Source organism: Salmo salar, chromosome ssa28 (assembly GCF_905237065.1).
Source record: "Salmo salar chromosome ssa28, Ssal_v3.1, whole genome shotgun sequence".
In the NCBI taxonomy this organism is placed as follows: Eukaryota; Metazoa; Chordata; class Actinopteri; order Salmoniformes; family Salmonidae; genus Salmo; species Salmo salar.
This window is the reverse complement of record NC_059469.1, coordinates 39,985,004-39,999,355: the sequence shown is the minus strand read 5'-3', so window position 1 is coordinate 39,999,355 and position 14,352 is coordinate 39,985,004. Positions and strand designations below refer to the sequence as shown.

The 14,352-nt window shown below is 46.6% G+C and overlaps 1 protein-coding gene across 1 annotated transcript in view; it reads right to left on the bottom strand.

Moving 5' to 3' along the window:
- LOC106589996 (protein jagged-1b) overlaps nt 1–11,907 on the bottom strand; it is a 161,203-nt gene extending 149,296 nt beyond the window's left edge. Inside the window, 2 exon segments of the mRNA XM_045710129.1 lie at nt 10,633–10,938; nt 11,530–11,907. Of these exon segments, the coding sequence (XP_045566085.1) occupies nt 10,633–10,938; nt 11,530–11,607 (384 nt within the window). The 5' untranslated portion in view covers nt 11,608–11,907.
- Between the last annotated feature and the right edge of the window lie 2,445 nt (nt 11,908–14,352).

Genomic DNA, 14,352 nt, shown 5'->3' with positions numbered 1-14,352 from the left:
GAGTGGAGCTGTGTTCTAGCTTGTTTTTTTGTCATTTGTCAGTGTTTGTTCCCCTGTGTGCTGAGGGTGTCAGGTTCTTGTCCAGTTCTGGCATTTAGGTTGCCACAGACTAGTACATGTCCCTGGGCCTGGAAATGATTGGATTTCCCCATCTCTCTTTCTCTCACACACACATCATTACTGCTGGTTCTTCTCCCTAGACCCTGGTTCTTAGCCCTCCAACCCTAACCCACCAGGTAGCCTAGTGGTTAGAGCGTTGGGCCAGTAACCGAAAGGTTGCTGGATCGAATTCCCGAGCAGACAAGATAGAAATCTGGTTGTTCTGCCCCTGAGCAAGGCAGTTAACCCACTGTTCCCCGGGCCCTGAGCAAGGCAGTTAACCCACTGTTCTCCGGGCCCTGAGCAAGGCAGTTAACCCACTGTTCCCCGGGTGCCGAAAACGTGGATGTCGATTAAGGCAGCCCTCTGCACCTCTCTGATCCAGAGGGTGGGTTAAATGTGGAAGACCCATTTCAGTTGAATAGATTCAGTTGGACAACTGACTAGGTATCCCCCCCTTTCCCAGTTCTCCACCCTAGCAAATAAATCATTAATCCTGATATCAACATCATAGAACAGGACTATAAGGGCAGTAGTGAAAGACTAGCAGAGAAACTAAGAGTACAGTTGTGATTGAGTCTATAGTTTCATACAGCAGCCAGCTTGGCTTGTCTTGTCCCACAGACACACATGTTTACAAGAATACTTGTTAGTAGTAAACCAACAAAAATTCAGGAGAAATTTTGTTGGTTCTCACTTGTAGAAAGTCTATTTTATCACAGTTTCTTAAACCCAGAGGCACAAAGTTGCGAGACTTCTGGGAACGCCTGCGAAACAGATCAGGCCAGGGTTTGAGACTCCTGGTAACGCCTGCGAAACAGATCAGGCCAGGGTTTGAGACTCCTGGTAACGCCTGCGAAACAGACCAGGCCAGGGTTTGAGAAGTCACAGAGAGGAGAAATATTCTTCCTAAACTGTTAATTTTCTCTAAATTTTAAGAGAACCTAGATTAGAGACAATGTCTTCAGTAGTGGAACATGTAATTACTCCAACCTCGTGAAAAGTGACAAACTGCCATGTTTTCATTTTTAGCTAGCCAACGTCGCCTACAAGTGTGATCGGCGATTGCTATTAGAGAAGCAGCTTCTTCCCAGCTTCATACTGCACTGTCTATTAGAGAAGCAGTTTCTTCCTAGCTTCATACTGTACTGTCTATTAGAGAAGCAGTTTCTTCCCAGCTTCATACTGTACTGTCTATTAGAGAAGCAGTTTCTTCCCAGCTTCATACTGTACTGTCTATTAGAGAAGCAGTTTCTTCCCAGCTTCATACTGTACTGTCTATTAGAGAAGCAGTTTCTTCCCAGCTTCATACTGTACTGTATATTAGAGAAGCCGCTTCCGCCCAGCTTCATACTGTACTGTCTTTGATTTTAGGCCAAGGGGTTAAGGTTAGGTTAAATGATTTTTGAATGGGAATCAATTGTTGATCCCCAAAAAGTCTTCACAGGTATAGTAAAGACATAGTGTAGCTGGCTGTATGTGTATCATGCTTCTCTGTTGTTGTGAATGGAACTACTGTACATGGTAGCAATCATCTTGGCAGACTGTTCATCAATCTCATTGGCTTAAGATTTAGTCAACCCTCTGAAGTTGTAGACATTGGCAGGCCTGGCGAACAGTTTGTCCACAGATAGTCACCTGCACAAGCAGCACAAGGCTAAGGTCCATGTTGATGACAACTTGATAACACAAATTAACGAAAACAGAAAACTTTCCTTAAGAAAAAATTTAAAATTAAAAAAGACTGTTTCAAGTCTCTCATTATAGTAAATTACCCGGACATGGATTATTATTATTTTTTTTTTTTTAAATGTCACTTACGAATATGGATGGACTCATCTCAGCACTGCTCTAATAAACAGCTGAAATGTCCACAATAGGGTCAGGCAGGGATCCATTTCAGTCTTGACGGCTCTTGGCCCTAGTTGCCATTCTACAGTCCAACAGCGGAGGTCTTCCCCCATTGGAGGAGGAGGAGGAGGAGGAGGAGGAAGCCAGAGCTCAAAGAGAGACTACCTCCATTATATTATACCGACCTCCATTCCTCTGGCTTCCTCCTCCTTCAAGTGTCTCTGTACTTCAGTAAGTAGCAACAATCACCAGGGTTAGTTATCATATCAACTCTTTATACTCAGGGCTCTGATTGGGTCTCTCTCGTCCCGCCACACTCGGTTGGAACTCAGGCATTTCCTTAACCACCGCCACCGCTGTACTTAATGAGGATATCTCTGGTTATCCATCCACACGCCACCGCTGTACTTAATGAGGATATCCCTGGTTATCCATCCACACGCCACCGCTGTACTTAATGAGGATATCCCTGGTTATCCATCCACACGCCACCGCTGTACTTAATGAGGATATCTCTGGTTATCCATCCACACGCCACCGCTGTACTTAATGAGGATATCCCTGGTTATCCATCCACACGCCACCGCTGTACTTAATGAGGATATCCCTGGTTATCCATCCACACGCCACCGCTGTACTTAATGAGGATATCCCTGGTTATCCATCCACACGCCACCGCTGTACTTAATGAGGATATCTCTGGTTATCCATCCACACGCCACCGCTGTACTTAATGAGGATATCCCTGGTTATCCATCCACACGCCACCGCTGTACTTAATGAGGATATCTCTGGTTATCCATCCACACGCCACCGCTGTACTTAATGAGGATATCCCTGGTTATCCATCCACACTCCACCGCTGTACTTAATGAGGATATCCCTGGTTATCCATCCACACGCCACCGCTGTACTTAATGAGGATATCCCTGGTTATCCATCCACACGCCACCGCTGTACTTAATGAGGATATCCCTGGTTATCCATCCACACGCCACCGCTGTACTTAATGAGGATATCTCTGGTTATCCATCCACACGCCACCGCTGTACTTAATGAGGATATCCCTGGTTATCCATCCACACGCCACCGCTGTACTTAATGAGGATATCCCTGGTTATCCATCCACACGCCACCGCTGTACTTAATGAGGATATCCCTGGTTATCCATCCACACGCCACCGCTGTACTTAATGAGGATATCCCTGGTTATCCATCCACACGCCACCGCTGTACTTAATGAGGATATCCCTGGTTATCCATCCACACGCCACCGCTGTACTTAATGAGGATATCCCTGGTTATCCATCCACACGCCACCGCTGTACTTAATGAGGATATCCCTGGTTATCCATCCACACGCCACCGCTGTACTTAATGAGGATATCCCTGGTTATCCATCCACACGCCACCGCTGTACTTAATGAGGATATCCCTGGTTATCCATCCACACGCCACCGCTGTACTTAATGAGGATATCCCTGGTTATCCATCCACACGCCACCGCTGTACTTAATGAGGATATCCCTGGTTATCCATCCACACGCCACCGCTGTACTTAATGAGGATATCCCTGGTTATCCATCCACACGCCACCGCTGTACTTAATGAGGATATCCCTGGTTATCCATCCACACGCCACCGCTGTACTTAATGAGGATATCTCTGGTTATCCATCCACACGCCACCGCTGTACTTAATGAGGATATCCCTGGTTATCCATCCACACGCCACCGCTGTACTTAATGAGGATATCCCTGGTTATCCATCCACACGCCACCGCTGTACTTAATGAGGATATCCCTGGTTATCCATCCACACGCCACCGCTGTACTTAATGAGGATATCCCTGGTTATCCATCCACACGCCACCGCTGTACTTAATGAGGATATCCCTGGTTATCCATCCACACGCCACCGCTGTACTTAATGAGGATATCCCTGGTTATCCATCCACACGCCACCGCTGTACTTAATGAGGATATCCCTGGTTATCCATCCACACGCCACCGCTGTACTTAATGAGGATATCCCTGGTTATCCATCCACACGCCACCGCTGTACTTAATGAGGATATCTCTGGTTATCCATCCACACGCCACCGCTGTACTTAATGAGGATATCCCTGGTTATCCATCCACACGCCACCGCTGTACTTAATGAGGATATCCCTGGTTATCCATCCACACGCCACCGCTGTACTTAATGAGGATATCCCTGGTTATCCATCCACACGCCACCGCTGTACTTAATGAGGATATCCCTGGTTATCCATCCACACGCCACCGCTGTACTTAATGAGGATATCCCTGGTTATCCATCCACACGCCACCGCTGTACTTAATGAGGATATCCCTGGTTATCCATCCACACGCCACCGCTGTACTTAATGAGGATATCCCTGGTTATCCATCCACACGCCACCGCTGTACTTAATGAGGATATCCCTGGTTATCCATCCACACGCCACCGCTGTACTTAATGAGGATATCCCTGGTTATCCATCCACACGCCACCGCTGTACTTAATGAGGATATCCCTGGTTATCCATCCACACGCCACCGCTGTACTTAATGAGGATATCCCTGGTTATCCATCCACACGCCACCGCTGTAGTTAATGAGGATATCCCTGGTTATCCATCCACACGCCACCGCTGTACTTAATGAGGATATCCCTGGTTATCCATCCACACGCCACCGCTGTACTTAATGAGGATATCCCTGGTTATCCATCCACACTCCACCGCTGTACTTAATGAGGATATCCCTGGTTATCCATCCACACGCCACCGCTGTACTTAATGAGGATATCCCTGGTTATCCATCCACACGCCACCGCTGTACTTAATGAGGATATCCCTGGAGTGTGGATGGATAACCACCGCTGTACTTAATGAGGATATCCCTGGTTATCCATCCACACTCCACCGCTGTACTTAATGAGGATATCCCTGGTTATCCATCCACACGCCACCGCTGTACTTAATGAGGATATCTCTGGTTATCCATCCACACGCCACCGCTGTAGTTAATGAGGATATCCCTGGTTATCCATCCACACGCCACCGCTGTACTTAATGAGGATATCCCTGGTTATCCATCCACACGCCACCGCTGTACTTAATGAGGATATCCCTGGTTATCCATCCACACGCCACCGCTGTACTTAATGAGGATATCCCTGGTTATCCATCCACACGCCACCGCTGTACTTAATGAGGATATCCCTGGAGTGTGGATGGATAACCACCGCTGTACTTAATGAGGATATCCCTGGTTATCCATCCACACTCCACCGCTGTACTTAATGAGGATATCTCTGGTTATCCATCCACACGCCACCGCTGTACTTAATGAGGATATCCCTGGTTATCCATCCACACGCCACCGCTGTACTTAATGAGGATATCCCTGGTTATCCATCCACACGCCACCGCTGTACTTAATGAGGATATCTCTGGTTATCCATCCACACGCCACCGCTGTACTTAATGAGGATATCCCTGGAGTGTGGATGGATAACCACCGCTGTACTTAATGAGGATATCCCTGGTTATCCATCCACACGCCACCGCTGTACTTAATGAGGATATCCCTGGTTATCCATCCACACGCCACCGCTGTACTTAATGAGGATATCCCTGGTTATCCATCCACACGCTGTGACAGTATAAAGACAACTAGCTCAACCAAAAGCGTCTTTAGCATTGACCTATCTTGATCTAAACGACTTAAAAGTTGCAGTAAGTATATAGACAACTTATTAAGAAAGCCATTATCCCTTACTGAAACACATTCAGCGGTCCATGCTTTCCAAACAGAGACAGACAGACAGAGAGACCGAGACAGAGAGACCGAGACAGAGAGACCGAGAGAGAGAGAGACAGAAACAGAGAGACAGAAATAGAGAGAGACAGACACACAGACAGGCTCAATGGCCCTGGCTACCACCATCATGCACCTTACTGCATCCTGTTGGTGGCAGCCTAGGGAAGCACTGTTCCACCTTACTGCATCCTGTTGGTGGCAGCCTAGGGAAGCACTGTTCCACCTTACTGCATCCTGTTGGTGGCAGCCTAGGGAAGCCAGGCTGACTGTTCCACCTTACCTCATCCTGTTTGTTGCAGCCTAGGGAAGCCAGGCTGACTGTTCCACCTTACTGCATCCTGTTGGTGGCAGCCTAGGGAAGCCAGGCTGACTGTTCCACCTTACTGCATCCTGTTGGTGGCAGCCTAGGGAAGCCAAGCTGACTGTTCCACCTTACTGCATCCTGTTGGTGGCAGCCTAGGGAAGCCAAGCTGACTGTTCCACCTTACTGCATCCTGTTGGTGGCAGCCTAGGGAAGCCAAGCTGGCTGTTCCACCTTACTTCATCCTGTTGGTGGCAGCCTAGGGAAGCCAGGCTGGCTGTTCCACCTTACTGCATCCTGTTGGTGGCAGCCTAGGGAAGCCAGGCTGACTGTTCCACCTTACTGCATCCTGTTGGTGGCAGCCTAGGGAAGCCAGGCTGACTGTTCCACCTTACCTCATCCTGTTTGTTGCAGCCTAGGGAAGCCAGGCTGACTGTTCCACCTTACTGCATCCTGTTGGTGGCAGCCTAGGGAAGCCAGGCTGACTGTTCCACCTTACTGCATCCTGTTGGTGGCAGCCTAGGGAAGCCAGGCTGACTGTTCCACCTTACTGCATCCTGTTGGTGGCAGCCTAGGGAAGCCAGGCTGGCTGTTCCACCTTACTGCATCCTGTTGGTGGCAGCCTAGGGAAGCCAGGCTGGCTGTTCCACCTTACTGCATCCTGTTGGTGGCAGCCTAGGGAAGCCAGGCTGACTGTTCCACCTTACTGCATCCTGTTGGTGGCAGCCTAGGGAAGCCAGGCTGACTGTTCCACCTTACTGCATCCTGTTGGTGGCAGCCTAGGGAAGCCAGGCTGACTGTTCCACCTTACTGCATCCTGTTGGTGGCAGCCTAGGGAAGCACTGGTCCACCTTACTGCATCCTGTTGGTGGCAGCCTAGGGAAGCCAGGCTGACTGTTCCACCTTACTTCATCCTGTTGGTGGCAGCCTAGGGAAGCCAGGCTGACTGTTCCACCTTACTGCATCCTGTTGGTGGCAGCCTAGGGAAGCCAGGCTGACTGTTCCACCTTACTGCATCCTGTTGGTGGCAGCCTAGGGAAGCCAGGAATGGCTGTTCCACCTTACTTCATCCTGTTGGTGGCAGCCTAGGGAAGCCAGGCTGGCTGTTCCACCTTACTGCATCCTGTTGGTGGCAGCCTAGGGAAGCCAGGCTGACTGTTCCACCTTACTGCATCCTGTTGGTGGCAGCCTAGGGAAGCCAGGCTGACTGTTCCACCTTACTTCATCCTGTTGGTGGCAGCCTAGGGAAGCCAGGCTGACTGTTCCACCTTACTGCATCCTGTTGGTGGCAGCCTAGGGAAGCCAGGCTGACTGTTCCACCTTACTGCATCCTGTTGGCAGCCTAGGGAAGCCAGGCTGGCTGTTCCACCTTACTGCATCCTGTTGGTGGCAGCCTAGGGAAGCCAGGCTGACTGTTCCACCTTACTGCATCCTGTTGGTGGCAGCCTAGGGAAGCCTTCTGAAAACTACAAACTGTCCCAAATGTAGATCTTTTTTTTTCTTCTAATCACCGAGATATGCATTTAGCACCACAGCGGCTGTATTTGAGTATTTTGAAATTAGTGGAGCGCTCTGAGTCTGCCAGGCAAGACTAGGGTCATACCACATGTTGTTTACTGTCTCCTGTTCATATCAACGCTGTGGTTAGTAAACCACAATCTCCCACACAACATAACACCAAACCAGAGTCCCTGTCACAACATGACTTTTATTTACAGTGTAAGAATTGAGAGTTGGGAACCAGAACGGACGTGATCAAAGGGTCTTCTGAAAACATGGGGCCAGCTGGATACAGGGTGGAATAATAAAAACATGGGGCCAGCTGGATACAGGGTAGAATAAAAAAAACATGGGGCCAGCTGGATACAGGGTGGAATAAAAAAAACATGGGGCCAGCTGGATACAGGGTGGAATACAAAAAACATGGGGCCAGCTGGATACAGAGTGGAATACTAACAACATGGGGCCAGCTGGATACAGGGTGGAATACTAACAACATGGGGCCAGCTGAATACAGGGTGGAATACTAACAACATGGGGCCAGCTGGATACAGGGTGGAATACTAACAACATGGGGCCAGCTGAATACAGGGTGGAATACTAACAACATGGGGCCAGCTGAATACAGGGTGGAATACTAACAACATGGGGCCAGCTGAATACAGGGTGGAATACTAACAACATGGGGCCAGCTGAATACAGGGTGGAATACTAACAACATGGGGCCAGCTGGATACAGGGTGGAATACTAACAACATGGGGCCAGCTGAATACAGGGTGGAATACTAACAACATGGGGCCAGCTGAATACAGGGTGGAATACTAACAACATGGGGCCAGCTGGATACAGGGTGGAATACTAACAACATGGGGCCAGCTGAACACAGGGTGGAATACTAACATGGGGCAAGCTGAATACAGGGTAGAATACTAACAACATGGGGCCAGCTGGATACAGGGTGGAATACTAACAACATGGGGCCAGCTGGATACAGGGTGGAATACTAACAACATGGGGCCAGCTGAATACAGGGTGGAATACTAACAACATGGGGCCAGCTGGATACAGGATGGAATACAAACAACATGGGGCCAGCTGGATACAGGATGGAATACTAACAACATGGGGCCAGCTGAATACTAACAACATGGGGCCAGCTGGATACAGGGTGGAATACTAACAACATGGGGCCAGCTGAATACAGGGTGGAATACTAACAACATGGGGCCAGCTGGATACAGGATGGAATACAAACAACATGGGGCCAGCTGGATACAGGATGGAATACTAACAACATGGGGCCAGCTGAATACTAACAACATGGGGCCAGCTGAATACAGGGTGGAATACTAACAACATGGGGCCAGCTGGATACAGGGTGGAATACTAACAACATGGGGCCAGCTGAAAACAGGGTGGAATACTAACATGGGGCCAGCTGGATACAGGGTGGAATACTAACAACATGGGGCCAGCTGGATACAGGGTGGAATACTAACAACATGGGGCCAGCTGAATACAGGGTGGAATACTAACAACATGGGGCCAGCTGGATACAGGGTGGAATACTAACAACATGGGGCCAGCTGGATACAGGGTGGAATACTAACAACATGGGGCCAGCTGAATACAGGGTGGAATACTAACAACATGGGGCCAGCTGAATACAGGGTGGAATACTAACAACATGGGGCCAGCTGGATACAGGGTGGAATACGAACCACATGGGGCCAGCTGAATACAGGGTGGAATACTAACAACATGGGGCCAGCTGGATACAGGATGGAATACTAACAACATGGGGCCAGCTGAATACTAACAACATGGGGCCAGCTGAATACAGGGTGGAATACTAACAACATGGGGCCAGCTGGATACAGGGTGGAATACTAACAACATGGGGCCAGCTGAAAACAGGGTGGAATACTAACAACATGGGGCCAGCTGGATACAGGGTGGAATACTAACAACATGGGGCCAGCTGGATACAGGGTGGAATACTAACAACATGGGGCCAGCTGAATACAGGGTGGAATACTAACAACATGGGGCCAGCTGAATACAGGGTGGAATACTAACAACATGGGGCCAGCTGGATACAGGGTGGAATACTAACAACATGGGGCCAGCTGAATACAGGGTGGAATACTAACAACATGGGGCCAGCTGGATACAGGGTGGAATACTAACAACATGGGGCCAGCTGGATACAGGGTGGAATACTAACAACATGGGGCCAGCTGAATACAGGGTGGAATACTAACAACATGGGGCCAGCTGGATACAGGGTGGAATACTAACAACATGGGGCCAGCTGGATAACGAATTAGTTCTGAGAACTTGGGGCCAGCTGGATAACAGAACTCCATTGGGCCACCTCTGCCAGATGTTATTGGAAAAACGATACTCTGAATGAATAAATAAAAATAAAACTTCATCGTACTGTATGCTCGCAATAATTCTAGCATAATAATGACTGGCATAATTTAAAATCGTGGATTTCTCCATGTAGAAAACAAATGACAATTTCACACCTGTGGTCTGATGAATTAGCTAATGAGGACGCTGTGTGTGTCAAATAACTTAAATGGTAGGTAGGTTGACAGACAATAAGCAACATTAATTTACATTTTCATTTTTAGTCATTTAGCAGACGCTCTTATCCAGAGCCACTTGCAGTAGTGAATTCAAACATTTCATAACATTTTTTTCATTTTTTTCGTACAGGGTATCATTCACTATGTTTCATTCTAAATGGACTAGACAAGTGATTGATTAGCAGTATAAAAAAAAAAATATTATGGTTAGCCTGTTTTAACAGTCTAGACTAATTATTTTAGGTCACAGAAGAAGTTATTATTATTATTTGTTATTGCAAATACAACACTGCTAAGGTTACACCACCACATAACACGTGGAGACAATACAATCCTTTTCGTATTTTTTTTAATAATTATTTTTTTTACCCCAAAAAATATTATGGTTAGCCTGTTTTAACAGTCTAGACTAATTATTTTAGGTCACAGAAGAAGTCTAAGATAGTTACTTACTGGCCAGGCGAAACTGAACGGCAAAACTATCCTGGATCTTTCATTCTTCTTAGAGCTCTTCAAAGAAAATCCATTCCCTCCCAGGACAGGCGTAGACCCGGACCCGAAGCTGCAAGGACCCGCAGCCGAGACCCGCGACTGGTATTCCTTCAAACACACTTTAAAATACGTATCACACTCATCCATCCTGCATTTCCGATCCCCGGCGATCCGTGAACCGTCACAACACTGCCCGTTAAGAAGCTCTCCGTTCCGGTTGTTCATAGATAAGATTTCCAACTCGAATTGTCCTGTTCCCTCGGCCACCTGTTGGTAAAGTAGAACGAAGGAAACGGTGAAACCGCTGGACATTGACCGAGTGACCATGTAACGGCTCAGACATACGGTTTACTTTGCAGGAAACTATAAAAGCAGACTGTAGTTGAGAATTACACATATCGTGGAGTTAAAAATCTCAGCGAAGCAAACTGAAAATGATGCGATGATAAATAGTCAGTTATAAAAACTCAAAAAACATTGTTGCAAGCGCCTCTACAAAACGATGTAAACTATGGATCATATAGCAGACTAATTGAGACATAAAGTTGTCGGAAGAAAACAACTAAATCTGACTTGTTAGCACATTTGACGGGGCAAAGCTCAAATCGGATTTGGTGAAAGAGGGTTACACCCGATCAATGCAGGCCAACAATAAATAAAAACACAAACAACCATACAATTTATAGACTAACTATACATTCCCCCCCCCCCACACACACACACACACACACACACACACACACACACTCTGAACATGATGTTTTAGCCAGCCGAAATCAAAGTATCATACTGAAGAATCAATGCGTCCATAGTAGACCTCTGGGCATATTCCACTAAACGGTAAAGTAATCCACATACCTTTGCATAAAACCACAACAATAACGCATGGAAGCAAAAAACAGCAACGTCAACAACCGAGCCCAGTCTCAAAATCATGCCTCCGGTGTTGTCTTGTCGCTCCGCTAGGAAACTACACCGCGTCTGTCCGGTTAAAAGCACCAATGCACTTCTCCAGCGTAAACATGCACAGAGTAGAGAACAAGACACAGCTTTACAACACAAATTAATTTTTTTTTTTTAAATGCTTCCTTTTTCGTCTGTCTGCTCAAATTCTTCTAGTTAGTTCGTATCGTTATATTCCTTTGCTATCCATTTCTTTCTTTCTTTCTTTATTTGCAGGTTGGTATACTCTGTCTATCCACAACTGATCTGAACGCTTGTCCTAACTACACAGACAGTGACTGGGTACAGCGATGACTTTACATATGTTCATGAGACAAGGAGTAGAAGACTACGCCTCTTTGTTGCATTTTAAGTAGCCTTGTTCTAATCTACAGTTACAAATCGCAATTCGTACAGTATTTTACGAATTTGCAAAACGTACGTTATGAATTCAAAATGTGTTGTGGATAACTTTGGCTGCATATTTAACATGTTATTTAAAAAATATGTGTGTTAAACAGATGAATTATCCCCATGAGTGAGTCTGAGAATTCAGATTATGTAGAAAATAAACTTGGAAAAATTCCCCGTTTCTGGCACATTATTTGTTATTTGTGATGTGGAATACTGATCATGTCTAAAGAATCAGTGTGTCTGGCCTATGATGAGTGTTGTTTGTCAAGCCTTTTAGGCTCCTCTTATCTTCTATAAAGTCCTTTTAGGCTCCTCTTATCTTCTATAAAGTCCTTTTAGGCTCCTCTTATCTTCTATAAAGTCCTTTTAGGCTCCTCTTATCTTCTATAAAGTCCTTTTAGGCTCCTCTTATCTTCTATAAAGTCCTTTTAGGCTCCTCTTATCTTCTATAAAGTCCTTTTAGGCTCCTCTTATCTTCTATAAAGTCCTTTTAGGCTCCTCTTATCTTCTATAAAGTCCTTTTAGGCTCCTCTTATCTTCTATAAAGTCCTTTTAGGCTCCTCTTATCTTCTATAAAGTCATTTTAGGCTCCTCTTATCTTCTATAAAGTCCTTTTAGGCCCCTCTTATCTTCTATAAAGTCCTTTTAGGCTCCTCTTATCTTCTATAAAGTCCTTTTAGGCTCCTCTTATCTTCTATAAAGTCCTTTTAGGCTCCTCTTATCTTCTATAAAGTCCTTTTAGGCTCCTCTTATCTTCTATAAAGTCCTTTTAGGCTCCTCTTATCTTCTATAAAGTCCTTTTAGGCTCCTCTTGGTGTCATATAGCATGTTAAAGGCTCTTGTTCTGGTTAGACTGACACATAATGGGTCAATCGTCTTGTGTTGTCAGACATGAGTGTGTGGTTCTAAATGGGTCTTGGGTGTGTGGTTCTAAATGGGTCTTGGGGAGTGTGGTTCTAAATGGGTCATGGGAGTGTGGTTCTAAATGGGTCTTGGGTGTGTGGTTCTAAATGGGTCTTGGATGTGTGGTTCTAAATGGGTCTTGGGGAGTGTGGTTCTAAATGGGTCTTGGGGTGTGTGGTTCTAAATGGGTCTTGGGTGTGTGGTTCTAAATGGGTCATGGATGTGTGGTTCTAAATGGGTCTTGGGGTGTGTGGTTCTAAATGGGTCTTGGGTGTGTGGTTCTAAATGGGTCTTGGGGAGTGTGGTTCTAAATGGGTCTTGGGGTGTGTGGTTCTAAATGGGTCTTGGGGAGTGTGGTTCTAAATGGGTCTTGGGTGTGTGGTTCTAAATGGGTCTTGGGTGTGTGGTTCTAAATGGGTCTTGGGTGTGTGGTTCTAAATGGGTCTTGGGGAGTGTGGTTCTAAATGGGTCTTGGGGTGTGTGGTTCTAAATGGGTCTTGGGGTGTGTGGTTCTAAATGGGTCTTGGGTGTGTGGTTCTAAATGGGTCATGGATGTGTGGTTCTAAATGGGTCTTGGGTGTGTGGTTCTAAATGGGTCATGGGTGTGTGGTTCTAAATGGGTCTTGGGTGTGTGGTTCTAAATGGGTCTTGGATGTGTGGTTCTAAATGGGTCTTGGGGTGTGTGGTTCTAAATGGGTCTTGGGGTGTGTGGTTCTAAATGGGTCTTGGGTGTGTGGTTCTAAATGGGTCATGGATGTGTGGTTCTAAATGGGTCATGGATGTGTGGTTCTAAATGGGTCTTGGGTGTGTGGTTCTAAATGGGTCTTGGATGTGTGGTTCTAAATGGGTCTTGGGTGTGTGGTTCTAAATGGGTCATGAGTGTGTGGTTCTAAATGGGTCATGAGTGTGTGGTTCTAAATGGGTCATGAGTGTGTGGTTCTAAATGGGTCTCTGTATGATTCATCCATTTCTCCATCTGCTGAACCAAAACTACCAGGATGTCATCATTGTTCCCATGGTCCACATTAGATGATCCTTCTGGAGTGGTACTGTATTGTAACTGCAGCCCAACACAGGCTAGAAGACCATAGAATGAGAATGATTCACAGTCCTGGTGATTCAGGGACACTACATCGATCAATTCCACCAATTCATGTTAATGAGAGCTTCCATACAACTTGTTACCCAGGGCCCGATCAGTCTCTGAGTAAAAGGCAAGGATGATAAACCAACATACTGTAACAATACACAGTGGGGCCCTCCAGGACTACAGTCTAGTGGGATCAATACACAGTGGAGCCCTCCAGGACTACAGTCTAGTGTAGTGGGATCAATACACAGTGGGGCCCTCCAGGACTACAGTCTAGTGGGATCAATACACAGTGGAGCCCTCCAGGACTACAGTCTAGTGGGATCAATACA